Consider the following 27,964-nt stretch of genomic DNA (forward strand, 5'->3'; position numbering starts at 1 on the left):
AGAATTATATTATGGAAAATTATCATCTGCCACACTACAAAAGTATTTATTTAAATATACAGGCAAAATTATCATCTAATTGCACTGTACTGGATTCACAAAGATAGTTATATTGTCTAACCTTTAAAATAACTGGAAATTTTTTTTAAACAAAAGGTTTAGGATGAGGAAATATGATTCCTATTGAAAAAAGCCTGGTTTTAATTCAGAAGTGAAATGTCCCAGCATGCAAAAAATGCATTTCTGTAACTTATTTTTCCACTATAAATTACATATATAACACGCCTCTGCCTTTGAAACTGAAATGTATTTTAAGTATTTACAGGTACTTTTAAATATACGTTATTATTTTAAGCTAATAAAAAGAGAAATCCGAACACTATGTGGTATTTCTTTAATACTTAGTGCCTGTCCTGAGAAAACCGTATGGTCCATCCACCTGCAAGCGGTGGCTTTGAAGTTGACACTGGCAGCAGAAAGCCCTCATAAATACACAGGCGGTTTGCATATGACTCACACAACCCACCTGCAATCCACTTACAATGAAGTGGACTTAAGACTAGGTCATAAGTAAATTTTATCATGTTAATTTTCAGACCTCTGCTGTGCCTATAAAGAGCTGTACTATTTAGCCTTATCAACTTCAAAGTCTTGTGACAGTTTTCTGACTACAGCCACACTATCACACTTTATGAGCAAGCGACTACAGTAATTTTCCCAGGCTGCTTTGCATCTTCTGCTTCCTGTTCATTTAATTTCTTTCAAAACAAAGAGGAAAGGGAGGAGATTTGTCCCTGCTAAAGGACAGCAGAGCACCAAGGAGCCTGACTATTTTTAAGAACTAAATTGCCTGAAACACAGTTCCTCTGCCACTCACACTACTCCCTCACCAAATATTCCACTAATAAGCTTATTTCTAAACTCAACTTCAGCGCATGGTAGGATCTCTCCAACTTGACTGTATGCAAACGCCGGGGTTAATTATCAGAGAAGTGTGAAAGGGGAGAGGGATTTTCTAAAGGTCTAGTCTCTTTCTTCAAAGCTTTAATTTTAACCATGTCAGTCTGAAGTTTACACGGAATCTAAATACATCTGAAAGACTTTATTCTGGAATAATTGGGATCTAATTTCAATCAGGGACTAAAAATTTAATAACTACTTTACAAAGGTAAAAGCAAAGCAATGAAGTCATTAGTGTTCTATTCAGGCTTCCTAGGAAAGCATTAAGTTAAAAATCTTTCTAGAACTGCAGAAAAGAAAGAAAAGGGAGGGAGAAAAGATCAAGTAGCAGTTTCTTCTGAGAAAGAGGAGCTGATGCACCAGTAGACACTGGCAAAGTTTGTGTGCTAGTATCTCAAATTCTCTGGAAGGGGAGCAGGGCATGTGATTACATGGCTTTGTGTTCAACTGGAAACCTCATCTTATTTTTCAGTCTTCAGATTTCACAGTATTGATCTCATTAAGCTAGTGTTTTCACGCTGTAACTGCAGTAAATGTAGTTGCTGTGCAAAAGCTGTGGAGTAATGTTGCAAATGAACAATGAGTATTTAATAATTGCCGTGGAACTACATTTAACTGCAGGTCTAAACTGAATTGAGTGGTCAAACTCAGTGGTAGAAACACTGCTGGCTGAAGTGATAAAAACGTGTCATTAGTCCTTAGAAGTAAACACTGTAGGATTTTAATTAGCAATCTAGAAACAATTGCTGCTTATTTTTAAAGGTATGGAAGAACAGTTTTCCTTGTGATCAAATGTTTTAACGGATTTTTTTTTTCTAGTCAGTTAAAAAAAATCCCCAGTGAATCTGATAGTCCTTCAGGTGAGATTTTTCTATGCAATTGCTGCCATCAAAATACAGCTGATGCAGCACTTTTAGATATCAGATTAAGGACATGTGCTGAGTACCAAATAACAGTTTGCCTTAGACAACAAAAAATTATGATCACCAATGCAGTTATAAATAAATGAGATGCAAGAACTTTAAATCTTTCATATGAAATTTGCGATGTACTTCTTTGCAATATAGCACAAATCGAGCAATTCTGAGAAAAGATGTTTAACAAGGCAAGTGACAGCTTTTCTACTTAATGACAGGACTAAGAGAGAAAACTGTGAAAGCAAACTTCTGAATTACTATAAATGCCAGAAAAAATAGAAAGCAAAGTGTCAAATGATCTTTGCTGTTCATTCAGGCCGCGAAGAAAAAAAGGAACAAAACCCAGAAACTCTCTCTGAGCACAGGTATTCTGAACCAATGTCAGAGATCTGATCACAACTTCATCTTAATCTGTTGAAAAAAAGAGTGGAAGATTGGGGAACTTCAAAAATACTTTCTGCTATCATTAACTTATAGTTGATTAACTGGAATGGAAGGATTGAAATTTCAGCTTTCCAGTAAGAGTTTGATGTCACTTTAAACAAGATTGTGCCTCTATACTTGTCTCTGACTACCTTAATCTGTATATTTGCCGTGAACATAAGGAGGACTTTGATCAAAACACAACATGCATTTTACACAACAAGGAAGTCTACAGAGAGGCACTACATTTACAAAAGCAATTGAAGGTGGTTTCAAAGGGAGTTGACAGCATGATGACACTGCTGCTGTACTCTCAACAGAAATCTGGCTTGATCTAATTAACAGCAACGAACTAGAACCACAAAAAGATAATTCAAAAATGATTTAAAGAAGTTATATTACCTTTTTACTGGCATAGTGATGGAGCCTTTCCTTTACTGATCATAGAACAAGTCACAGGTTGAACACTCAACAAGAATAAAAAGCCTGATATCCTTAATTTACCTCCAACGTTTGAAATTGAAGCCTGAGAGCTAGCCAAAATGTTTCACTACAGAAGTAGAGAGAATCTAAGTATTCCCATGAAAATAATAAAAAAATTATAAGAGTCACACTCACGACAACTTTAGTCAATTAGGAAATCAAAATGGAAGACTATTTTTAAGACTTGACTGTATCTGAGTGCTACCATGTTCGAACATAAGACAGAACATGGAGCACAGCATGAAGGACAACTTGCATGTTTCATTTCAGACATCTGTGCACATGCACGAGAAAGCTCCCAGGTTACTCACATCCCCTTTACGTATAGATTCCTCACCCTATGAAAAATGCACTGGGAGGAAGACTTCCCACCAATCCTGAACTTACTCAGGCTTGTAGTTTAAGCCAGTAACAATGCCAGTGACTGATTCGTGCTGACACATACACAACTGTCAGCACCAGATGACTGCTGCTTATATGCAGCCTTGTAGCACAGGGATTTCTGTGAATCTTAGTTCTGATGCACTTTTTGTACGAAAAACACTTATTGGAGCTTTATGACTTGGGTTAGCGGTGCATTTGGCAGTACTAAGTTTATGGTTGGACTCAATCTCAATGGTCTTTTCCAACCTAAGTGACCCTAAGATTCTTTGGCTCTTCTGACTGATGATGTTCTCTGAGTGACAAACACTGTCACTAAGACATACTTCACTGTGAGGATGGTGAGGCACTGGAACAGGTTGCCCAAAGAAGTGGTAAATGCTCCATCCCCAGCAGTGTTCAAGGCCAGGCTGGACAGAGCCTTGGGTGACATAGTCTAATGTGAGGCGCCCCTGAGGCAGGGGGGTCAGAACTGGATGATCCTAAGGTCCTTCACAACGCTAACTATTCTGTGATTCTAAACTTGAGTTTAGAAGCACATATGCTTCTGTACACACATGTATAATGGTATGCTACCATCTTGGCATTTAATCATTCTGACATTTTCCATTGGATGCATTTTACAGGTGGGAACTATGGCAATAATTTACTGCATTCGTAGGAAATGTGTAACTTTGCCAGGGAATGTAGAAGTTAATGAAAAATGCAGCCGTTTGGACACACTTTGAATACTGTTTGACCACCTAAAAGACAAGGAGACAGGGAATCTCCAAGTAAGTAAAATGTTTCTTGTTGTAAGTAAATAAATTCTCCTTGCAGTTATCTTCCCGCATTTTAACTTTTACTCATGGAATCAAAAAAAACCCCAACTCTCTAATTGCAACAGGTAATTTTTAATACCATCTAGTATTACCTGATAGAAATAATAACTCCTCAATAGTAAACTGGCAGCTATGACTCAGTACTTCTTACAGTATATACCTCACTGTATTAATTCAGGCATTTTTCTCTTTAGTACTCAAATCATATATATATATATATATATATTTACCTTTGTGTCATAATTTTGTAGGCATCTGGAAGGAAGCATTCTGTGTTCTCCATCTGGAAAGGGTCAGCATCACAAATCTTGTCATCTGTCCGTCCATAATTAGCACTTTCTATCATAATAACATCACTTCCTGGACACCGGAGGTCAATGGAGTAGCCTTCACAGGAGAGCTCCCTCCTAACCAAACCAAACGGTAGCGCTGCTCGGCTAAAACCTGCAAAAAAAAAAAAAGGAAGAAATAAAGGGATTAGACTTGAGCCTAAAGAATATATTCATTGCACTATTCTTTTTTTGTCACATAAGCACCAGTTCTCATCAGCATGCTAAAGGAAGTGCACCTTTAAACAGTTTGCCCTGGTACCATGTTAAGTGAAGCATCTTTCATGAAACTGTCATATCCCTGCACCACTGCTGCTGTGTCCTTAATCTGAGAAAGGAGAAATTTCTCTTCATTTATTCTAACCCTTGCTAGTGCTGCCTGTCTGGATGGCTACATCGCATGCTCCGGTTCCCACCTCTTTTCTCTCTGCTTCCTTCTTCCTTGTTTGGGCACAATCAAGCTGTGTCTGAAAGTGGGGAGCAGCAGAACAGGCAGGATTTGCAAATGCAGAAGTAACTTAAAAAAAAAACAACAAATCCAAACAAACAAACAAACAAACCCCACAAAAACACCCCACACAAAACCGTATTTCCAACTTCATTAGTCTTTCTTATATAAGAAAAACTTATGAGAAACTTAACATGAGCCAGCAGTGTGCGCTCGCAGCCCAGAAAGCCAACTGTATCCTGGGCTGCATCAAAAGGAGCGTGACCAGCAGGTCGAAGGAGGTGATCCTGCCCCTCTACTCTGCTCTTGTGAGACCTCACTTGGAGTATTGTGTGCAGTTCTGGTGTCCTCAACATAAAAAGACATGGAACTGTTGGAACAAGTCCAGAGGAGGGCCATGAAGATGATCAGGGGACTGGAGCACCTCCCGTATGAAGACAGGCTGAGAAAGTTGGGGCTGTTCAGCCTGGAGAAGAGAAGGCTGTGTGGAGACCTCATAACAGCCTTCCAGTACCTGAAGGGGGGCCTATTATAAGGATGCTGGGGAGGGACTCTTCATTAGGGACTGTAGTGACAAGACAAGGGGTAATGGGTTAAAACTTAAACGGGAAATTCAGATTGGATATAAGGAAGAAATTCTTTACTGTGAGGGTGGTGAGGCACTGGAATAGGTTGCCCAGGGAGGTTGTGAATGCTCCATGCCTGGCAGTGTTCAAGGCCAGGCTGGACACAGCCTTGGGTGATACGGTTTAGTGTGAGGTGTCCCTGCCCATGGCAGGGGGGTTGGAACTTGATGATCTTAAGGTCCTTTCCAACCCTAACTATTCCATGATTCTATATCTTCCTTTCTCCAGGAAGAGTTGGTTTCTTTTGCTTAGCTATTTTATGGACATGTTTGTGCCACCAGATCTTATATACATTCTGATCCTTTACCTAGTTGAACTTCAGTGTTTCAGTGCCTTTTACCAAAAAAATAACAAAACAACAGCTGAGATTCTGAACAAATGCATAAATGATCAGTACCACAAACTGCAGATCTGTATTCCACACTTCCTTGTACACAGCTACTCGTGGATTAGTACTACACAGAATATTTCTGTTTCTTACAAAATGTGCGTTACTGCCTTCTAGAAGACAAGGTGGGTAACATGGTACTGTTAAGTACCTATTTCTTTAAAATAGTAAATCCTTTCTACATTTTCACCAGATTTACAGATATGCCTATTTTGAAAAAGTCATCCTAACACAGTAGTACAAGGCCATTAATATTTCAGTGCAGGCTGCTGGAGACAAGTTGTGACAGCAAAGAGAAATAACCAGTAAGTATTGAAAGAGGGAGCTCTACAGTATTTTGAAGGCAAAGAAAATAAACCTTTCTTAAAAAGCATGATGGGTTAGAAGAGGCAAGGAAGCGGGATCTAAGAAGATCAAGAACAACTTGAGATAACCCCTTGATAGTAAATTTTCACACCAACCAGAGGCTGCCAGTTTTTCTACTGAATTAATGATCTGTGGATTAAAACTACTGTATGAAGATAACTGCCTGTTAGGACTGCAAAAAAGAGCTGTTGATAATGATCACACCAGTGTCTGGATGTAGCTTCCTGGCAAACAGAGCCCATCTACCCATCCTCTATCTGCACACCCCGCCTTCCCTTTGCACCAGCACCCGCTTTTGTCCAACTTGTATAGTAAACTAATGGAAGAAGCTGGTCTGACTCTAACCTCCTTCTACTGCAGAAGAGCAGATGAGGTCTCAGAGGACCAGCTCTTTGGCTGTGTGGGAAATTCACCCCAGCACAAGGAGAAGGCCGGAACGCAGCAACCAGGTCTGCCTTTACATTTTGTGGAATCGCATCCAACAGTACCATTACTCTGGTGATATGTTTCAGTATTTGTTAATATGGGAAGAGGCCAATTGCCATGGAAAGCACCACAGTTCCATCTCAAATTCACTCCTGTCGGTTCGGCTGCACATACCATGTGCAATAGCAAACATTATTATTAGAGACGTGCTAAAGTATCATGAGCTGAAAGCTGGAAAGAGCTAAAACACGAATCCAGCACATTTAACACCCTACATGTTCCTCCCATGCAGCAAATTAATACAATGAATACAGAAGCTGCTCACGGCTCAGTGAGGGCGTGAAATGGGCATAGAGAGGGGTGCATGCAAAGCCCCCACCCTATATGCATGTAGCAGCTCCTTTGATTAATTACCATCACAACAGCCGCAGTGGGACCAAATATAATGCTGCTAGTGACTGCCATTCCTACATCCTACTGCTCCTGTCAAATTTAATGCCATCCATATAAAACTCATTCCACCAGCTGCTGGCAATGGTGCCTGTATCTCCAGCACACAGCAGGGCTTCCTCCAGGGCATGGCACCACCATGGCCTGCCTGGAGAGTCTGGCCACCCCCCCACCCTCCCCAAACTTTTGGGTTTTGAGGAAAGAAACAGCAGCTTCGGCTGTCCAAAGGGTATTCTGTAGAAGGGCAGACAGGGGAGGGGAAGGGGTGGCACACGGTACAGCTGCTGAGGTGTCGGTGGCTACACATGCAGCAGCAGGGCAGGAACGCTATGGGGGCAGGGTTGACAGTGAGCTGCCTGTGACAAGCACTAAATCCTTACTGTAGATCCTGCAGCACAGTCTCCACGTCTACTAGGAAATACCTTGAATTCAAAGATGAGAGCTCTGCAGTTTGTTACAGAAGTCAGCTGCCTGCAAATCTTATTTCATCATCTATGGCAACTGCTCTAAGCACTGCGAATGTGTTTTATCCTGCAGTTTTTCCCCCTGCAGGCATCCATGAGAAGTTCTGTATTAGGACAAACATTAAAAATACTAGAGCAAGGTTAGATCACTTCACAAGCAACAGAGGACACACCTGAGATTATAATGTAGGTGTTACATTGCAAAAGCAGCAAGCGATAAAGCAAAACAATGCAGCAAGCATTAGGTGGGGAGACTAAGGAATTTCTCAGGTGCAGGAAGAATTTTAACTAAGTAAATTTAAAGTCCACTAACAAAGCTGCTGTGATCTTTATGCTGAAGCTTTATTTGTAATTTTTTCCTATCAACAAAGAAAAAGTAAGTGTATCAACAAGCAAAGTGTAATTCAATCCATCTTGCTACCCTGACAATCGACGAAAGAACTTGTGGGAGGCCCTGTGAGCGAAAAATCAATATTGCAGCTTTGTGCCGTGCAAATGTGAATACTGCCAAATAGCAGTGCTTAGGGTAAAATGAACTGTTTTGCTCCATTTTCTCCTCTCTGAACAAATGATTTTGAAACGACAGCTCTTTTTGGAGCTATAAACCATCAAGCAATAACTCCCTGCACTTTAGGCAAGTGATTGGAATAAATACCTCTTGGCAACAGGTGCAATGACTTAGGACTGAAATTCATTTACATTCAGAAGATAATTCCCAATAAACAGATGTAATGCCACAGGATGGAAGTTTGAACGACCAGCATCTGAATGGTATTGCCTGCTTCTGCATCATTCCAGAGCTTTTTAGACGTAAGTATGTGGCTCTGTCAATAATTACTGTTGTCACCAGTAACTTTTTATCTCCAGTGCAATTCCTCATGAATATTTGCAATGCTGTGTTTTCCAACCAACCTGGGTTCAGCCTGCTGCTTGCCTTACTGTACTTTGCATAAACCTATTTTGTTTGGCTGTCCTCCTCAGTTGAAATCAACATTCCTCGTCTTCCTACTAATTGTTTCAAGGCAAACTGTGCCATGGATGGCACTGCTGTCTGCCACCCAAGAATGCTAAGTGCTTCCCAATTGCAAAGATCTTTCTGTTGCCCAGCTAGGACTTCCAACACAGCCTTAACATTAACTCAAGTAAGCGTCTATTACCAGATGAAACATATGCTGTCTCTGATTCATTTGCATTTACATATATAAATCAGTGTTGTATGTGGTGGTTTGCCGTTTGGCTTTTTTTTTTTTTTTTCCAAAATGGAAGAAGATTAATACCTAATGAGAAAAAGAGTGTGCTTTCTGTCCTGCTGACTGTTTTGATTATAAAAAAGCTTCCTGGCAAACATATGTTTGCTCTACGTTTTATCTGCTCACAAATTAGTTGAGTGCAGGCTCTTTAATTTAAGAAGAAAATAAACTGCTTTTACGAAATCGCATTCCTAAGGAAAAAAGGTAGAGGGGATTTTTAGTGGTAATATACATTCTGTAATGCTTTATTGATCAATTCATGTAGAAAAACACGCTGAGAAAAAAAAAAATCTATATGAAACACCACAAACAAAAATCTTTCCTCTTATACTTTATGAAATGAAAATAATAATTCTAGGAAAGAAATGTAACTCAGAACCCTGTTTCAGAAATATATTAAATTCACATTTGGCTAAAAATCATTCTATGTAAGTTTGCAATGCCTTATTTACCATTCTACAGTCTTGGTTCCTTTATAGAAACTATTTGTCTTTACACAGATAACCTAAATTTGTCAAAGTGCAAAGAAAAGTTAATAATTCACAGCATCCTGCCCACTAGCATACCATCTTTTTCAGTTGTCAATAATAAGAGTGTGCCAAGTTTGGTAGATTAAAGTAAATAGCACCACCACATTTGAAAGTTCACCCCATACCAAGGAAAAACAGTGGAATGTAAACAGGCTAACATCAGTATTCCTTGACATCAGAAGCAAGGAACCTTTGATTAAAACTTAAAGCACAGAGAAAGTCAACATGGAAATATAAAATTATTTCAAAGAATGCAGATACTGGAAGAACTGAGTATCCAAAACAAATCTTTACAGAAACAAATATGTATGTGTCTGAGAGCAACGAAATATTGCTTCTTGTGTTTTTGGCTCTAACAGAAAGGTCTTTTGAAAAGAGCACATCTTTTCAAACAGAATGTTTACAGTCGTCTCTTTCACAATCTCTTTTATTTTACCAAATCATGCAATATGATGATTCAAATTCTACACAAGACAAAGTGATGCGTCTTGGGCAGCATTTCAATAATATACGTTGAACAAATGAAAAGCCTGACAAAAATTCTGCTGAGAATCCTCTTCCAGCAAAGTGTGTATGTGCGCACACGGAGGTTGCAGAGAGACAGCTGAACATACGTTGCCATCTGAAAATCATGCAAATTCTCAACATGGGCTTCGCAAAGCTTTTATAATTCCACAGTAAAGCTTCAGTATCCTGCAGTTTCTAAAGAATCCCACGAACTCTGTCAAGGGAGACTTCTTCCTGTCTCTCAGCACTGCATGTATTTCACGCAGACAAGCATGCTATTTTGTTAAACAGCTTTTAAATTATCCAATCCTGGTCAACAGATCACTACCAACTACTACAAAGACAGAGGCAATTTAAATGACAACTGTGCTTTCTAATTCTATCTTTGAAGGAAAAAGTCATTCTGGCAAGCATGTCTATTAAAAGATTACACTGGCACAGTAAGAGCTTCTGATACTGCACCGAGGTCTGGAGTTCACAGCACTCAGCTCTTCTTTCAGGAAAACCCCGCAGCCAGCGCACAGCCAGCCTGTGCTTTAGCTCGGCAGACAAAACCCCACTGTTCAGTCGGGGTCAAGTTAGGCAGGAAGAGATCATTTAAAATATATTCTCCAGCAGCTGTATTCTTTGCCATTTTAAGTATATATTCATTTGAGATTCTGGCAGGAGGGGACATCTAGAGACAAGGGATTATTCAGTGAAGGAAACCTATTTTCTAGCAAGGGACGTCTTCCTTGTTGTTTCTTTTAACTCATTCACAGAAATGGGGTTAACTCAAAACAAGGTACATGAAAGTACACTCATTATTTGAACTTTAACAAAGAGGCCTGAAATCCTAAGGAACAGACTTGACTAAATTATACTGATGCAAGGCAAGTATTTCATTGATTAAATTAGCTGTGAGGGGTAATTTTTAACACTGGCTTCTAGAATTCTGTTTCTCGGACATACTGCTTCATATTTTAATTACTTGGCTAAAATCTCGAAGTATGTCTCTTACAAAATAGGAATGCCAACTGCTACCAATAAAGCTTTTAGAAATACTAACTAACCTGCCTTTGGGTTTTTAAAATGATTTTTTATGTTTTATTAGATCATTATTTAGTCTTAAAAAAAATTTAGAAAATCTTTAGTGTTCTTCAGTATTCAGTGTGAGCAGCAGAATTAGAACTGTAGGTAATTTCTTGTAATTATATACTTAATATTCAGTGTACATAAACACAGAGCACGGTGTGTCTCTGATTAATGAAAGTCAGGGCAGAAGCCTGAGTTACGCCCTCTGACTCACACAGGATGGGTCCTGCCTTCCAGGTTAACTGAAACTTATTACAATTTTCCTTCTACATTTTCCAGTCTCTATGCAATTCTCAAAAATATCCCTGTGAGGCTCTCTCCAGCAAAAAAAAAAGAGTCAGGGCTTACCTGCTTTCTGCACCTTGCTGAATGATTCAGCAAAACCAAACATGAGCAGGAGCATCTCAGCCTTTTAATGTAACAGTGTCAATCCTTCCTATGTACAGGTGGCAAGGTTCTCATTTAAGTTCTCCTAAACAGCTCTCACCCCTCATTCAGAAGGACAAGATCATGTCTCTCCAAGGTATCAGAATTAAGGGGGCTTTTGGATTGTGGTTTTGTTGGTGTTTGTGTGGTTTTCTCTTTCGTTAATAGCAGGAGAGAAAAGAGTGCTATCTTGACAGGCCGGTAAAGTGAAGTCCTTCAATCACCTGGAACAACCACAGCCCAGAGAGCAGCTGTGCACGCATCCCCACATTAGCCCATCATGTCTCAACCCTATTTTTAAGGAATTGCCAGTATGGGAAAAAAGACAGTTTGGTCTTCATGCCCATTTAAGCCTTCACCTGCCTGCCGAGGCTGCCACAAGAGTACTAATTAATGCTAAATTGTGAAAATGGGCTTCTGCACTTCAAATCCAGCCACACTGAAACTGGATAGAAACCACTAATTCCTTTAATGAAAGTCACAAAACCAGAGCCTGGCTCCTGGCAGCATTTTAGCAATGCCTACATGTGGCAGATGGAAACCACATGACCTAAACATGAAAGTCTAAATATCTAGTGTAAAAATGTGTTGTTCAGTTCTCACTTAGAATCAAATTTTATTCTCATATGCATGCACCTTTCCCATCCCTTTTCAGTGGGAGCTGTATGCATGAGAGCAAAACTTTGCCCTCTTGATCTAAAATTATCCCAGTTTGAAACAGCATTCATCTGTCAGTGATATTTCTTTTCTTTTGCCAGCCAGATGTCTGTTCTCAGGCTGCAAGAATCTCCTTCCTTTTTTCCTTCACATCGTACACACTTGATCCTCTGCCAGCTCGCAAAAAGCACTCTACCCTTTTCTTTCTTGCCGTTAAATACATTGCATCTTCAAAATTTCTCAAAGCGAGTAAGTCCCATGGTCTCTGCAAATCCCCCTCCTGGAGGTTATCTTCAGTTTACCAACTGTGAACTCTCTGAGCACACCACCTGTCAGGAAGGAGAAGCTTCTGAATCAGAAACAACCTCTGAAACAGGGAGGTAAGACACACAAAGGCTGATGGGTCAGAAATGTTGTGTCAACAGGATTTCCTGTCAAATTATTTCCTCTGCACAGGATATTGGTAGTAGAATAAAAATAAATATTCTTTTATTTTCCATAAAAATGTATCTTGACAACAATTCATATTTTATCTCAATCATTTTTTATGGGAAACCATGCACTGAGGAGGGGCAGAGGAAGAGGAAGAACAGGGAATTCCCATCAGCAGTATTCAGAGGCAACAGCTGACAAAAGAAATATGCTTTTATTCCCATTTTTAAGAATCAAAAAGCCTTATCACCTCAGAGATTCATAAAAACCAGGCACAGATGTACCATTTCCTTGAGAATATGTGCACTGGTGAAAGTTAAATCATTCCAGCAGGTGACATGTTGGGTTCTAATAATAACTCTTGACATTGTGTACACTGCCTTATTAAACAGGTTATACTCTAACCTGTGTAAGGAAGCAAAACATTTCACCTCACTAAAATGGGGAAGAAACTGGACACTGATAATTCTGGGTTATTTTAAAAGAAAATGCTATTCTACAAGTGGTAGAGTTTAAAATACTGAATACTGGCCTAGTGTTAAAAATTTATCACATATTTAATTAAAAATATTGTATGATAGCTACAACATGGCAATATCTGAGATCACAGCTGTAAAATTATAAAGGGGTGTCCTCTTGTTTACAAACAGAATTACATATGGAGTGGAATCATGCAATAATGTAAAGTTCATATACTCTATCCAATAAAATGATGGGGTGGAGTCAACTGTCACAATATAAATTACAGCGGAAAAATTATGTGGTTAACTTTAATGATGGCAAGCCACTTAAACAGTGCTTATGAGTATGCAAACAGCACAGCAATCCCCCTTCTCATTCAGTATAGCTTCTGAAACATTTCTGAGGTCTCAGAAGTAGAAAGAAGAACCCTTGGAAACATAAAAGCTCAAGATCCTGCAGATGAAACTGCTAAACCAAAATACACAGTCATACCTTTTGAAAACAAGGAGAAGAGCGATGTGATGAATGTACTTCAAGGTAAATGTGCCATCACTTCAAATACTCCCACAAATAGATATGAGACAAGAGTGGCAAGCAATCTCAGAAAATGCCTGTCAGAGAGAAAGGCCTTCTTCCTGGCCTTACCTTCTGTGAAATACTGGTGGATTCCTAAAAGACTATTAGAGAGAGGAAAGAAATACACCATACAGAGTTTTTACAATGTACTTAAGGTTTTGGCACATTCATGGAATCATGGAATAATCCTACACAGATACTTGAGAGCATCCTCTGAGTAATAAATTGTATGAAGGAAAACTATTTAATCGTTTATCAATAAATTGGTAATTTTTAAAGTCCTCAGGAATAAACAGTTCTAACATGCTCCCTGGACAGGCTGGAAGTAAGAAAGAATGGCAACAGAGGTACTATTTCCAGAGTAAATAAAGGAAATATGCATCTCTGCTACCCTCTCAAACTGCTGTTAATCACCTATAAAGGAACTTCATATTCACATGCCCCATTGCAAACATGAAAGACAAGGGAGATAAAGTAACAGGATTGCTGAATTCCACCTGGATTCAAACTCAGGGATTCTGAATTTGGATTCTGGTTTTTAATCTTGGAATTTGTGCCCCCTCCACCCCAAATGTCACAATGTGGATGTAAGAATGCTCTCAGCTTTTAGAGAATCAGCTAATAGGTGCTCAAATTGAATAAATGAAAACTCGAGATCCCTGAAATCTCTCTCCAAGTACTAAGACAGAAAGTAAACAATTTTCCATAATTATGTGCTAAAAGTTCCGTAATTAATGCTATTTACATTAGAAAGTAACAAAAGGGATGAATACACACTGTAACACAGAGAGGAAAACTTTGTATTTGCTAATTACTTCTATTTAGGAGCACACACCTAATAGCTGCCGAAGTTGTTCATTGATCTTAATACAAGCAATAATAAACGACAGGACTAGGAGAGCTCTGCACCAGACCGGGGGGGGGGGAATCGTCGTTAGGTGCTAAAGTATAAACTCAATAATCAGCAAGACAGAAGCACTGCACTGTTACTACAGATGTGGAAGGCAATTTTCTCAGTAATTAATGTATTTTGAATAGTACAAGGCCAGTTTCCTTTTAAAAAAATCTGTCCTTATGTGTCTAAAGCAAGTACTTCAGGAAGAGGCAGCTGTGAAGTATAAAAGATCTGATTGCTCCACTTTTTTCCACACCACCTAAAACGGCACTTTCCTACCAAAAGCACCATGTTCTCCTGATACATTATTTAGGTGTACAAACAGGCAGAGGGCTTCTGCAAGTCAGAGGGGATGGTGCCTCATCTAACCACCAGGTCGGGGGGGAGCACAGGGCTGCCCAGGAGCTGTAGGTCCCGCAGGACTCAGCCTCCTCACCGTCCTGCACCAGCAAAGACAGCCTTGCCGGGCTGACTGCCAGCCCCTGCTTACACCCATGGGGCCCCTCCGCTTGTCCATCCATTTACATTGTTGTTTCTTTTACAGCAGTGAGTTTGATTAATCAAGATAATTTCCAGAGCAAGATCAGAGCATGATCAAAGCAGCCGTTATGGCAGCGTAATTGAGGAGGGAGCTGTTTATCTGCTGGGGATGGCAAGGAGGGAAGGAGAAGGTTAGGGGTGTCCAAAGGAGGCAGGTACGAGCAGGTGTTAGGGTAACTATTTAAATCAGACATCCTGACATAATCATTTATAACAGAGGCTTCAGACTCCCTGGAAGGCACTAAAACTGGATATCCTATCTACTCAGTAAGCAAGCTGCATTTCGGTACAAACTGTGATTCTAGTATGCCTGCACTACCACAGAGCAAGTTGCCCTTAATGAAACTCTTCTCTGAAATTCATACAATCCCATGGTACTCCTGCAGCATCCTTTCCATCTCTGCCACTGCTGAATTTAAAGTTCAGATTCCTACTGGGTTTCAGCAGTGTATGACCCACATTATCTTCAAATACACAAATAAAGACAGTGTTTGAACTCCAGAACCAAAACAAATCCTATTTTTCATGACAGTTTGCAGGTACACGGGCCTCTAGAAAATTACAAGGGTACTTTATGAATCAGATACAAAATACAGAAATAATATTATTTCCCACTGAAATGCTGTCATCTCTGACGGATGTGTTGAGATCCAACATTATACAACTCTTTCATAGTAGTAATTTTGCAATATTTTATCTACTTGAAAATAATAGGGAATTTTAGGTAAGCAGAATCTTAATTACCCCAATTAAGCCCTCATCCTGCATCACTAACATCACAGGGAGCTTTGGCATTAACCTCAATGAGTGCTGGATAGATTCCTTAGAATTTAACCTGGACACTCAATATTCTTGTTCTAATGAAAAATGCATTAATGAGCTTCATTAGACTGTTCCATTTTAAAGAAGCATCTTCAGCAGTCAGTTTCCCTCAACAGCCTAATGGGGCATTGGTGCATTAGTGAGCTAGGACTTGACACAGGCGTGTTCAGGTCACTGTAAGCCGTCTTACTGACTCAATGAGCTTCATGTTCAGCCTACTAAGGGAAGAGCAACACCTACTGACTCACTTCAGGAGCTCCCTGAAGTAAAGCTGACAAAACGTGTATAAACTATTGAAATTAAAACTGCAGTGGTACAGCTGAAAGATTATACATAATGAAATAAACACAATTAAAACTAGAATTCATCCTTATAATTTAAAAAAAAGACACTAATTTTCTATATAGTCTGCACAGATGATCCTCAACCCCTTTCAATTGCTATCTTTTTTCCAGTCATCTACTGGGATACACTATGGGAAAACTAGTGATCTTCTGTGACCTTCATTTTATTTTATTAAATGCAGTAGACACCTCATGCTGAACATGAAATAAAAAGTATGCAACCCAGGAAAGTACTTTAAGAAAAAATGTCCTTTGGAGGACCCAATTTCAGTCTTGATATATAATGACACCGATTTGCCCCTGACATTTGAATAAAAATCTCTATTATATATATTATTGTGTTCAAAATTCTATTCTGAATTACTAAATTTAGAACAGGCCCTGCAGATCATGTTTCAGTCAATGCTTTATAAATGTGGTAAATACATATTTGAAATACATGTGAAGTTGGAGCCGACTAACTGCACCTCCCATCTTTAGTCACATTTTAGGAGAAGATTTCTGTTTCAAAATAGCTATCCAACTGGTAGTAGTAAAAAATCTCCCAAGTATCAAAATACACTCTTTGTTTACACAACAGTGGCTGATGTATTGCTAATAAAGCCTTCAAGCAGCAAATAATGTGAATCGCCCAAGCAAGGGAAACTGGCAGTTGCAGGTACTATTTTATCTTTCCTATAGCTCTAAGGATAATAGAGAAGTATCACTTGTTGCCGTCCCTTGCCTTTGAAAAAATTGGCGGGGGAGGGGGGAAGCGGGCAAGGGTGGAAAAGGAGGTGATGAGTGCAGACGTCTATTACCCTGCTAGTAAGTGCAGATTAACAAGTCATCACCCAACATAATATCCATTGAATTTCAGTTAACTGCTGTCTGAGCAACCTGTCTAAAATTCCAAACGCTAAATGCCAAACCTAATTTCTTGCTGGTTTAGAGCCACATCAATTTGGGATAGGTGTAGCTGGTCATAACAATAATGAGGGGGTACTCAAATTTGGAAGGGGGGGGACGACACTTGCGGAAATCCCTCTCCCTAATTAAATCAGAGAATGAAGAGTTTGAAGTGGTAAATAATAAATCACAAAGAATCCTCAATCTTGTTGTCAAGGAAACCAGTATGCCTCTGCCATAATTGCTGTGAGCCCAATCTTGCCCTTTTTGACATCAAGCCTTATCATGCATTCTGGTCAGAGACTGAGAAAGTAGCTTTTCTATTCCTCTCATGCAATCCTGTAACTCGCAGTGAGCTCGCCTGAGCAGGGCCATACCACAGAGGCACTCAGCACCAGCCACCTCCTCTCTGCAGATGGTCACTGACTCGAGAGCTCCAGCACACTGCCATCAACTCTTCAGATTAGAAATGGGGCCGACCGGCTTGATCCTGGCATTGGAAGGTCTCAGCAGCTGTGTTTACTAGAAACGCTTTCCTAATTTACTGTGGCTAACATCTTGAGCCTGGTTATCTCAGCCTGTCATGAGTCCCAGGAATTTCTAGCTCCCCTGTATTCCTACTCCCCTGAGCACATCCTCCGGGAAGGAGGAATCAGCAGTTCATCTTACTCATGGACATGTAAGATGCTTATGGACAGGGAAAGGGAAGTACAAGACAAAATAAAAAAGCACAACAAAAGAGATTAAAAACTGACTCCATGCCAAGTTATTCAGACAGCTTACTGCATCATTGTCTTCTTCCTCTGCAATGATAATTACCTTTTATAAACATATCCAAGCTTGTTTTTTCCTTCTCTTTTGGTGTAATCACACATAACCACTGGTCACACACCAAACTGAGCATAAGCAATTCCCAGTACTTCAACAGCAGGAAGGCCAAATGGGGGAAAAAGCTATACTGGTGTCTCTATCTCATCCTTCAAGAAATCCTGAAGCAAGTTTTAGAGGAAGTATCTTCAAAGTAAGGAAATAGGAGGAACAACGGGCAAGTACATTATGTTCCCAGCTGACTTTAAGCAAAAGAAAATCCAGAGACAGGGAAGGACTGTGGGAAGGAAAAAACTTCTAAATCTCGCTTAAGGAACTACAGAGAGAAAAAGACTACCAGAAAGGTTTCTAAAGTGAGAATTGCCACTGATTCTGTTTGAAAAGCTGCAACTAGCTGATTATCTCCTTGCTATTTTACCAATAAATGGATAAATCTTATTTTGATTCCAAGACACCACCACCATATTTCTTCAATATATTTTTATAAATTCAGTGTTAGCAAAACATGTTGAAAGTAACAAGACTGATATGCCCTGGTGATTTTAATCTATTGATGAATGCCATTCCAATGGCTTTTGTTTCTTTCTGTACCTGAAGGATTCAAAGGACTCATGTCAGCATCCAAGTTTCAATGGGGCACTCTGGAAACCCACTATATAATTTCTGAACTTACTCAAATGTGATGTCATGATAAAATGTCATTTACAATTTTTATCTATTACTCAAAGGGGTATAACATGATAATAGCACTTTCTTCTGTCTGTTCAACTATTACTCAAAGAAAGCTATTTATTTAGCTTGATAAATAAATATTATTATTAGCAACTGTTGTAGCCTTTCTTTTTCATTTTGTTTTGGTTCATAGATAAACCAAAGCATCTCAAGAAAACATCATGGTGCATCACAGGTTTCTGCTGTAACATCCAACTATTCCAACATAAAGTAAGGACGTTAGTAAAACCCTTTGTTCAATAGATCTGTAGACACACAATGCATAAAAAGCAATAAATGCTTCTTTCAGAGCAGGCTCAGTTCAAAATAAAATGAACCCTCCTCCAAACCCAACCCAAATCCTATCCGTATTCTTCTCCCCAGGAAGCACAGTGTAGGTGCTTGGTAGCTAACAGAGCCTGGGCAAATTCGTCTTTGACCAAAACAGGATCAGAGCATTATAAGGTAATTCAGGCTGAAAATGGACTCCTGCCTCTCTGTATTTGCTCAAAATATTCTTTAATCCAAATACGTGTTTCAGCTGTGAAACCTAATTCACATATAAAAATTATTCCTCCATATTTTAAAAACTGAAGCCCCTGTAGTTGTCATCCCAGTTAAAAAGGTACAATTACGGATTAATCACAGTCAATTACAATAATGCATATTAATATCTGTATCATTGTATATGCCTCTAAGACTCAGTCACCTTAAGAAAAAAATGAAAAAGACAAAGGTTTCCATTAGAAGAGAGAGTGCAAAAGTAAATGAATGTGCCATTTGAGTATAAGCAAGTTCATTTGCAAAATATGCATGCAGCATCCATCAGAGGAAAAAAGGCCTTTAGCTGATTTACAGATAATTTACTATGGCACACTCTTACCACTATTTTATTCTTATTTGAAAAATTAGTCTGGATTCCTGAGCACAATGACAGCAACCAGTTTATGTCTTTTGCTAAATTTCAGTGATCTTGAACCTTCAGGGCTAAACATCTCTGTGACAATCTATTTCTGTCATCCAAGAGTTTCACATTCTTTGCTATTCAAAGAACGGTATCACACGCTTTTCCAGTGACACAACATGTCATGCTGGAGAAGTAGTTCAATATCACCCAGACCCTGCTCCATCATAATCCACTGTGAAAAAAATACCTCTTTATCTTCTGTTGGTAGGAAGCCATAACAACCTGATATTTCTCCTCTGGACAATTTTTCATGTGGCCAATTTGATTTGTCAGTTCTTTAGAATTTTTATGTCCTCTGTTTGAGTAGTTTCTATCCATCATTTTTTGTCTTCACCTTTTTGCTTAGACTTCCGCAATTTTGAACAAAAGCTTTCAAACCTCTCATTCTCTACAATGCTAATCCCTGGACTTCAATAAACTTTCCTATTATGTGGGCAGTTTTTGCACGGCATTATTCGTTCTTTATCCGAAACCAAATTGTTACTCATGTGGTAGGAACCGAAACAGGCAGTTTGTTCCGTAGTAGTGCAAACCAAAGGCTTCCCATTTATTCATGTCTGTGCTAGCCCACAAAGCACTGCAGTGGGCATGCTGCCTCCCTTCTGATGCAAACCTCAACTCACTGTACTTTAAATTGGCCAAAAGCTGTGCTGCAGGGTAGCTCCAAGCTGACCGGCAACTGCTGCCAGATCTTGGTTTACGAGGTTGGGCGTGGAATCACTAAACTGTAGATAAGCAGTTTCCGAACAGTTCTGAGCTCAGATGCAATTTCAGTATGTCCCTGAACAGCATCATGCAGAAATACCCACAACTCTCTCCTGCAGTAGTTATGAGAAATGGTTATTAATTTTAATTGGCCTAAGCTAGCTTTTAGGGAAATTATATCTTCAGGCTTCATCACCTATCTGAATAGCCTCTTTTTTGCAGTTACCACTGCTGTTCATCTACCAAGAAATACAGGCAGCACATTGGTAATCTGTGAGGAAATACAGAACAATATTAAACGAAGATGACTGGAAGCAAAACAGAAATATAAAATTAAAGGCACTTTGAAACAAATTGGCTGTGATGCTTGTTTATAGGCAACTTATCCATAGGTCTCCTTCCGGGAGAGTAGGATGAGACTGAAAACAAACTCTGAAATGGCAAACCACAGCATTCCCCTCTGCGAAAATTACACAAACTTTATGTTGAGAAACAAGCTCTGGGTGAAGGACAATATTCCAGTAGCTCTTATCTTTCCCAACATTCCTTCCAGGTGCTTGACAGAATTAGCTGTAGTTCACAATCCCCCATTCAAAACAAAAATTAGAATTATCAGATTCAACATAAAAACATCCTAGCTGTACAGGAGTGATAATTTTAAAGGTTAGCATTGCTAATGATTTTGAAAGACAAAACATTTCCCATTGCCATGACAACTTTACAGACCTGTAAATAAGAAAGACTTCGCTTTTTGCAGTTCAATTTTAAGCATCTCCTCTCAGTCTTTGGTCACTCTGTAACAGCCTCAGGTGACCATGTATCAGAAGAAGAAACAAGGGTTATCTCACCTAGGTAGCTAGTGAGAAGCTTTATGAGGGTTTTCCCATCACCTTTCTTCACCTGCATAGCAATAAACCAGCCAGTGGGACAGACAAAGGAGCTAAATTTGTTCAAGTCTTGCTCAGTAGGGTTTCTGGAATTAGGACATCACAGCACATCACAGTGGAGGCAGTTTTACCAAGAAAAACAAATTCAGCACCAATATGAAGTACCTGACAGTTTGGAGTATAAAACTTAATCAGTTTTGAAGGTCTGTGCTCTACGAAAAGCAACCACTAAGATACCAGCAGAATAATTTAATGAACTGAAAACTGTGGGGTTTCTTTGTTTGGTTGGGTATTTTTTTTCCTTCTGAAAATACCACATTTTCTCTTTGGCTTGCAAAGAGTTTGAACAAGTGGCCTTTGCAAGGAGTAATTTAACAAACAAAAAAAATACTGCCTTGTGAATTAGAACTACTTTAAATAGAATCTGTTGTGACTACAATTCATACTAGCATGGCAAGCTCTTACAGAACGCCTTTTCAAGGAAAGAAATATATTCCTTGTGTGTTCAAGTACAGAGCCATAAACCATATGAGACCCTATTTATTTCAAATTTCCCATGATGCCATTTACTCCAGCTTTTAACCTTTTATGTGACATTGAGCTATTTTACAATCATAAAATAGTAGAAAAAACGACCTGTTAATTTGAAAGGGACACATTACAACATCTCTCCCCGGCACTATAATATTTTAATTTCTTTTTTCAAGTCAAACCAGTTGGAAAGTGACCATCTGCTAGTCTCTTAGCACTATTCAAGCAAAGTAATGCACAAAATGTCCTCCTTTCCCAGCAAGACTAGAACTATTAACTGAAAGGAATTTAGTATATTGCCATGTGAGTTTAACAGACTGATTCACAACAAAATAAAATCTCTACTTCTTTAATTACTGTTGAATATACTGTCTATAGGGTCAGTACTTCACATTGTGTGGCACCTACAGCAGTACAAGAAATCTGAACCTAACCTCTCCAAGCAACAAATCAGTATTATCAGATTTCCTATGCAAATTGTGTTCTTCTATTTTGAGTGTTAAGCTAAATGCAAGCATACTTTTACAAGTATAGTTCTATTTCTCACTTCAAAATACACAATGTGCTTTGGACACTGGGTAAGTTTTCAGTATCACTTAAGGTTTTGAATATTTCAAAACAGTTGATAATGGCAGTGAAAGGAAACTCGAGAAGCTCTCCATGCTGATAAATATAGAACTTTTTGGATGAGTAGAGCTCAGCGGAGCTGTAATCTTGGCTGGCACCTGTACATGATACTATAACACATACAGCTAGAACTGCAAGTTTGTGAGAATAAATTAAATTAAAATCACATTCATGTTAACGCTTTAAAAGATGTTGTCAGTACAACTTTGTATGCATGCAAGCCACTGCACTTTTGAAAGTTTTACCCTAAATGCTTAGAATTCAAGCACACTGTCTTGAAGGTTAGGAGATACACTGGCCATATCTTAATCGGCCTTTATCCACATTATTCATATCTGTACCTTCTTGACATACCTAACTAAACCGCAAATTAGGCTGAAAATGAAGTAACTGCACTTCAACTTGTTAAATTCTAACAGAGTTTATCGTATCTCAAATTGCGAAAGATAGCAGATGTCAAATGCCATTACCAAAATGTATTCCACAGTTGCCTTAAATCTGCAGTATATTTTACTGTAAAAGCATTTTTCTTTTGTTCTTCTTCCTAGTCTCCTTATCAAAAAATAATCAGGCAATTCAGGAATTTACACAAACAGTAAAATACTTGCTAAATATAAAAGACTTTCTCATCTGTTTTTTCGAACAAATAGATATTTTTGACCAGTTATTAATGATGCAGTAGTCGTATCTATTTGCCCAATAAATGTGTAAATCTTACTGCTTTCCTTGGTTTTATTTATAAATTCCATAATGGCAGTAAGGCACTTTAAACTGTGTATTTCTCAGGGAATACTGCACTTCAGGGACTGTTAAAGTCACTCTGCCTTCAGCTTTTACCAACCTGCATGAGGTACAATATGCATTGAGAAATGTGTTGCCTATTGTGTGCCTTGTTTTAAAGTTCATGTCCAGCAGTTCTCCTGTCCTTTCTGTTTAAATTTCATTCCTTCCCAAGCCCTTTCTCAGACACATTCTCATCAAGTCTAACCGATTCATAACAATTTTGGACAACAGAATGGTGTTGAGTGGTACCAGGCTCAAGTTACTCAACAGCCTCATTCACATGGCTAAAAACTCACCTACTGAGTACTCCAATATGTCATGATTAGGGACTACTGCTCACTCATACGCTGGATTCTGGGCCTTTTGCCTAAAACCTTCCACTACTCCATGTGAAATTTCCTTTACTGGTCAGTTTTCCCAATAACTACACATTACCAGGTTTCAACAAAGTCAAGGAGACCTTGCTCATGATGTTTCTCACGATTCAGGGTACACTTTGAACAGAAATTGAAGGAAGGGTGTATGTCATTTATGTTATTTCTTTACCAGAGAGTCAGGTAATTCAGTGCTATTTTGCAGGGTGCAAACAAAAGTTCTAGTTAAGCAGTAAGCTACAAAAACTATGCAGAAGACAAGAGTGATTCTCCAAACATGCTAGGATGCCATGAAGGAATTCAAAAGCGACATTGCCTACAATTGCCTTAGTTTTTGACTGGCTGAATCAGACAAGAGGGGAGGGTCAGATGACACTTTTATCTGGCTGTGGAGACGTAACTGTTAATTCTCTGTGTGGCTCTAATTCTCCTACAAAAAGCCAGGCACACACATAAATATGTATTTATTTGCCATTATGCTGATTTTCTTAAAAAACATAAATAGTTGATCAGCTGAAAAATCTGTGTGATTCTGAAAGGCTTTTGAAAACATATATGTCTGACTTGACCTTATGACCATTTTCTCCTTCAGGCAAACTAATATTATAACCAGAACAACACTAGAGGATGAACATTGTTGGGGAGTTGCTCACTGTGCCTGTCATACCCCGTTAATGCGACTTTGATTTGCCTTTGTTCTGACAGTAGCAAACAGCTGCTTGTAAATGAGCCACAGTCCCTGGGCTGCCTCCTATTATTCCACACTTTTGTTTGACAAGGTCACTTGCTGTGGGGATTTTGGGGAGAAAGAGTGTGCAGCCTATAGAATTAGAGTTAAACCACAGGCAACCCAGCTTGAATACTCTTATTATATCTTTTTTTTTTTCATAGCACCAGCAAAGCAAGAATAACAAAGAGAAAATCTTTTGCTCTGTGAGCAAGTCAAACTTTTCTTTTTCCCAGTGTTGATTTCATAATCCTAAAACTATCTTATAAAAAACAAGTCATGTTTCCCTAAATCCCCTTTCATTCAAATCTTAACAGGATTTATATGAAAGATGTATTTAATTACAAAACAGGATTAACAAAACCAGATTAATATTGTTTTGTTCATCTGCTGCTACAATTCATCAGGACACAATACCCAGCTACAGCTAACAGCAACTCTGACAAACGCTGCAAAAACACCAAGAAACAACCTGAAAGATTTATGACAGTTTCTACAGGAAATTGATTTATTTTTTATAGGAAACAAGACAGACTAGTCTTCCAGACTTCCAGAAAGAAAGGTACCTCATAAGCAAATTTCTGCAATGACTGCTACCCGTTTAAGGACAAGCAGACACTTCTTTGACTTGGAAGTTTTATAGTGTTGAATTAAACTGTAAAATCAGTTTACAAAAGACATCAGGATAGTATCCGGTGCAATCAAATCATCCCTGAACCTTTTATTTTCCATTTTGACCTATGATCTTAAAGACAGTGAACACAGTCATTCAGGACAGCCTATTTCTTTGTGACAACTGTTGCTTTAGAAACCATGCTTTAACAAGGAATAGGTTGAAAATATCCAAAGGGATGGTTGATACTATGAGAGGAAACAGTCAGTGGCAGTCTGCAACCACAGATGAATCACAGCTGAGTGCTTTCAAAATTTACAAGTGAAGAAAGAAGAGGTGCTAACTTTCAAAATGTCTTCCAGGCTCTTCAAGGAGGGTCACTGAAAACAATGAATGGAAATCAGTCCAAAAACCTCCGCAAGCAGCCAGATGCGCCATTCCGAAGGGACAGTCCTAATTGTTCAGATTTTTATCTCATCAGCCCAAAAAGTGGATGAGCTCTTCCTGCTCTGAATCGTTTGTTTCCTAGTTTTTTGTTAGGCCACTGGAAGAAATAATCATCAAATAATTCATCACAAAGGCCTCTGCATCCGTATTAAAAAGAAAAAATTTACAGACATTTCTGTAATCTTTGATTTAATTTCTGAATCTTCTGGTGTTCTCCACAGAAAAGCATGAGAGACCATGAGACAAGTTTACACATCTTTCCCAGGCATACTGCAAACTCTGACCAAGCTTGGAAGACTACATTTATGACCATAGGATAGGGACAGTCAGCCTTCTACTCTCACCTCTTTCAGCTAATTCAACTTAAATCTTGCTCTCCACCACAAATGATTCAACAGCCACTTACATGCAAGTAAGTGAAGTCTTCCCAAGTGTCAGCTGGAAGTCTTCCTTGTCAAATGCCAGTTACAAAATACAGTTAGTGACATATCCGAATTCTAACTGAATTACACTTGAATTATCCACTGCTAACAAGCAGTCATCGACAACAACAAAGTCTAATGATAACTCATGATGACAACACTCACTTTCCAATAAAGCACGCTGAAAACATTCTGGTAGCTGACTGCCAGAGTGCAGGACAGGAGGTTGTTAGCCTCATTTGTATTCAAAGGCAGGCAAATCACTAAAACTCATTTACATCCTTCTATCTTTCTTAGTGCATGTCAACAGCAGGTGGTCTATCGATACTACGTTTGAAATAAGTAGGTGGTTTAAATTGCCTTCAAATTTCAGTAAAAACCCTGAATTATAGAATAGTCCTTGAGTATTAACTTCCCTGTTTTCTTTCTGTAGGCTGTAACAGAACATGAATAAGTACAGCACTTACTTCATTCCTATTTTAATCTACATTAAAAAATAACTTTTACACATAAATCTAGGCACCTTAATCTTGAATGTTAGCAAAGCCAGTCACAGACACAATCATCTCAGCAAAGTCAGTTGAAGTAGTTTATTTGCAAAGGTTTGAGTAAAATCAACAACAGATTAGGAAAGACTTCTGTAGACTTTTATTTTTTTAAAAAAAGCACACATTTTTAGGACAAGCAGATGAAGACTGACTCTTGAATCCTTTGATGTATGTGTTTCAGTTTCCCTGCTGCTAGCCCACTGAGAACTACTACTCTGAATAGATTACATTCACCTACACACTTGTAGGGACATATGTCTCCTATTTTTCTTTGTGGCATTGTGACTATTCCTAACAACCAGTTTAAAAACACAAATGTCTGTTGTCAATCAGTACCAAATTCTGATGAAGTGAGAAGAAACACTGCCTAAGATGGGAATTAAGGACATCTTCATGCCCAGAACAGTAGTGAGCCAGCAGTAAGAAACATCACAAATGTGTTTATACAAACCCAGAATAGATTAAAGTAACTAAAACCAGCATTTGGTTGCTTTTGCTCTGTGATGTTTGCTTTCACATTTTGACAACTCCCTCAATTTCTGTGAAATTCAGTGTCCGCCAAAATTAATACTTTGATGTCTGGCTTCAAACTTCTATAAAGAACAGTGTCTTTTGAAAGGCAACACAGAGGTCAGTAATAACTCCCCAGACTCTGCAGATTATGCTAAATTAGCTCCCATACTTCGGACAGTGGGAGGAGAAAACATGATACACTTGTGCCAGTATTACTGAAAGATGAATCTGGGGTCAGTCCCCACAAATCAATTACAACCTGAGAGGGTTTGTTTACTACCCTGTCTGGCCTGAGTTGAGGATTTGTAAAAACTGGCATGCACAATTCACATTTAAAGATTCGATTAAAGCTTGGTTGCTAATAAATACACATATTTGTTTATACAAAGGGGATTTTTCATGTGAAAAGATGTCAGGATGCTGAAGGTGCCCCCTGTGCTGCTAAGCATTAAGGGAACTTGTACTTCACAATGAGTTAAACATTGTTTAAAGACCAGGACAGTCATTAAGCTGTATTTACTGTCTAGACAGGAATAGCTCCACCTAAGCATTCCCAAAGGTTGTTAGCATTTCTAAAAATTAAGCAGCAGCAAGAAAAGGTTAAGATCAACTTACTAATTAAGTTACACTCACAGAAATCTGGAGAGGGGAAGGGAATGTAAATTGGAATGGCATCCCCCAGCCCGAGTACCAATCCTCAAATATAAGTCTTGCTCCACACAGGAAAAACCTTAGGACGGAACGTCTACATGCAAGGTTGATGCCCAGTACAGGGCTGCACAAAAACACTATCAGCTTGAGACAGATAAAAGAAACCCCTTGAAGTTTATCTAAACTACTGCTATGCAAAAGCAGTATTTCATTTTATTTCCATACTGTAAATCTGTGGTCTGCTGGTAGGTATATTCTCTGGTCTTTTTTAGTTTTTGGTGTTAAAAGGTGAATTCAAGATAACTGCCAAACAATGAAGCATGTTCCACCCCCAAATTATGATGTTAATTGTATGATAAAAGCGGAGATTTAGGTCACTTCCACGGTGCTTAGCAAACTCCCTAGGGCACTTGACAGGAAAGCAGAACTCCTCCAGCGAGGAGATTAAAGAGATCTCTTCTGGTGACAAGCATTACTCAGAAATTCCTTAGCAAGCCCTGAGACAAGACTGACTGAGAGATCCCTCAAGACTTCCAGGACACGGACAGAGCTTTTCTGCTCCACAGATTCATGCATGTGGAAACCTTGAGTAAGGCTCAGGGATGTGTTTGGTTTCCATTGCTACAAAGTGCTCCTCTTGTATCATTTGTGCTTTGTTACATACAGGAGACGAGAAGAGTTTGTTGACGCAATAATTAAATGCTAAACCAAGGAATAACTAACTACATGTGCAATGAATGTGTGG

The 27,964-nt window shown here is 38.9% G+C and overlaps 1 protein-coding gene across 18 annotated transcripts in view; it reads right to left on the reverse strand.

Moving 5' to 3' along the window:
• The window catches only part of ADGRL2 (adhesion G protein-coupled receptor L2), a 180,017-nt gene that overhangs the window by 67,483 nt on the left and 84,570 nt on the right, over positions 1 to 27,964 (reverse strand). For all 18 annotated transcript variants that reach the window (XM_062611258.1, XM_062611267.1, XM_062611262.1 and 15 more), the window contains exon 3: positions 4,216 to 4,429. In XM_062611258.1, the coding sequence (XP_062467242.1) occupies positions 4,216 to 4,429 (214 nt within the window). The remainder of the gene's footprint in view (positions 1 to 4,215; positions 4,430 to 27,964) is intronic.

Source organism: Pezoporus occidentalis, unplaced genomic scaffold (assembly GCF_034315485.1).
Source record: "Pezoporus occidentalis ecotype Australia unplaced genomic scaffold, CSIRO_AGI_Poc_V1 ctg151, whole genome shotgun sequence".
NCBI classification, from domain to species: Eukaryota; Metazoa; Chordata; class Aves; order Psittaciformes; family Psittacidae; genus Pezoporus; species Pezoporus occidentalis.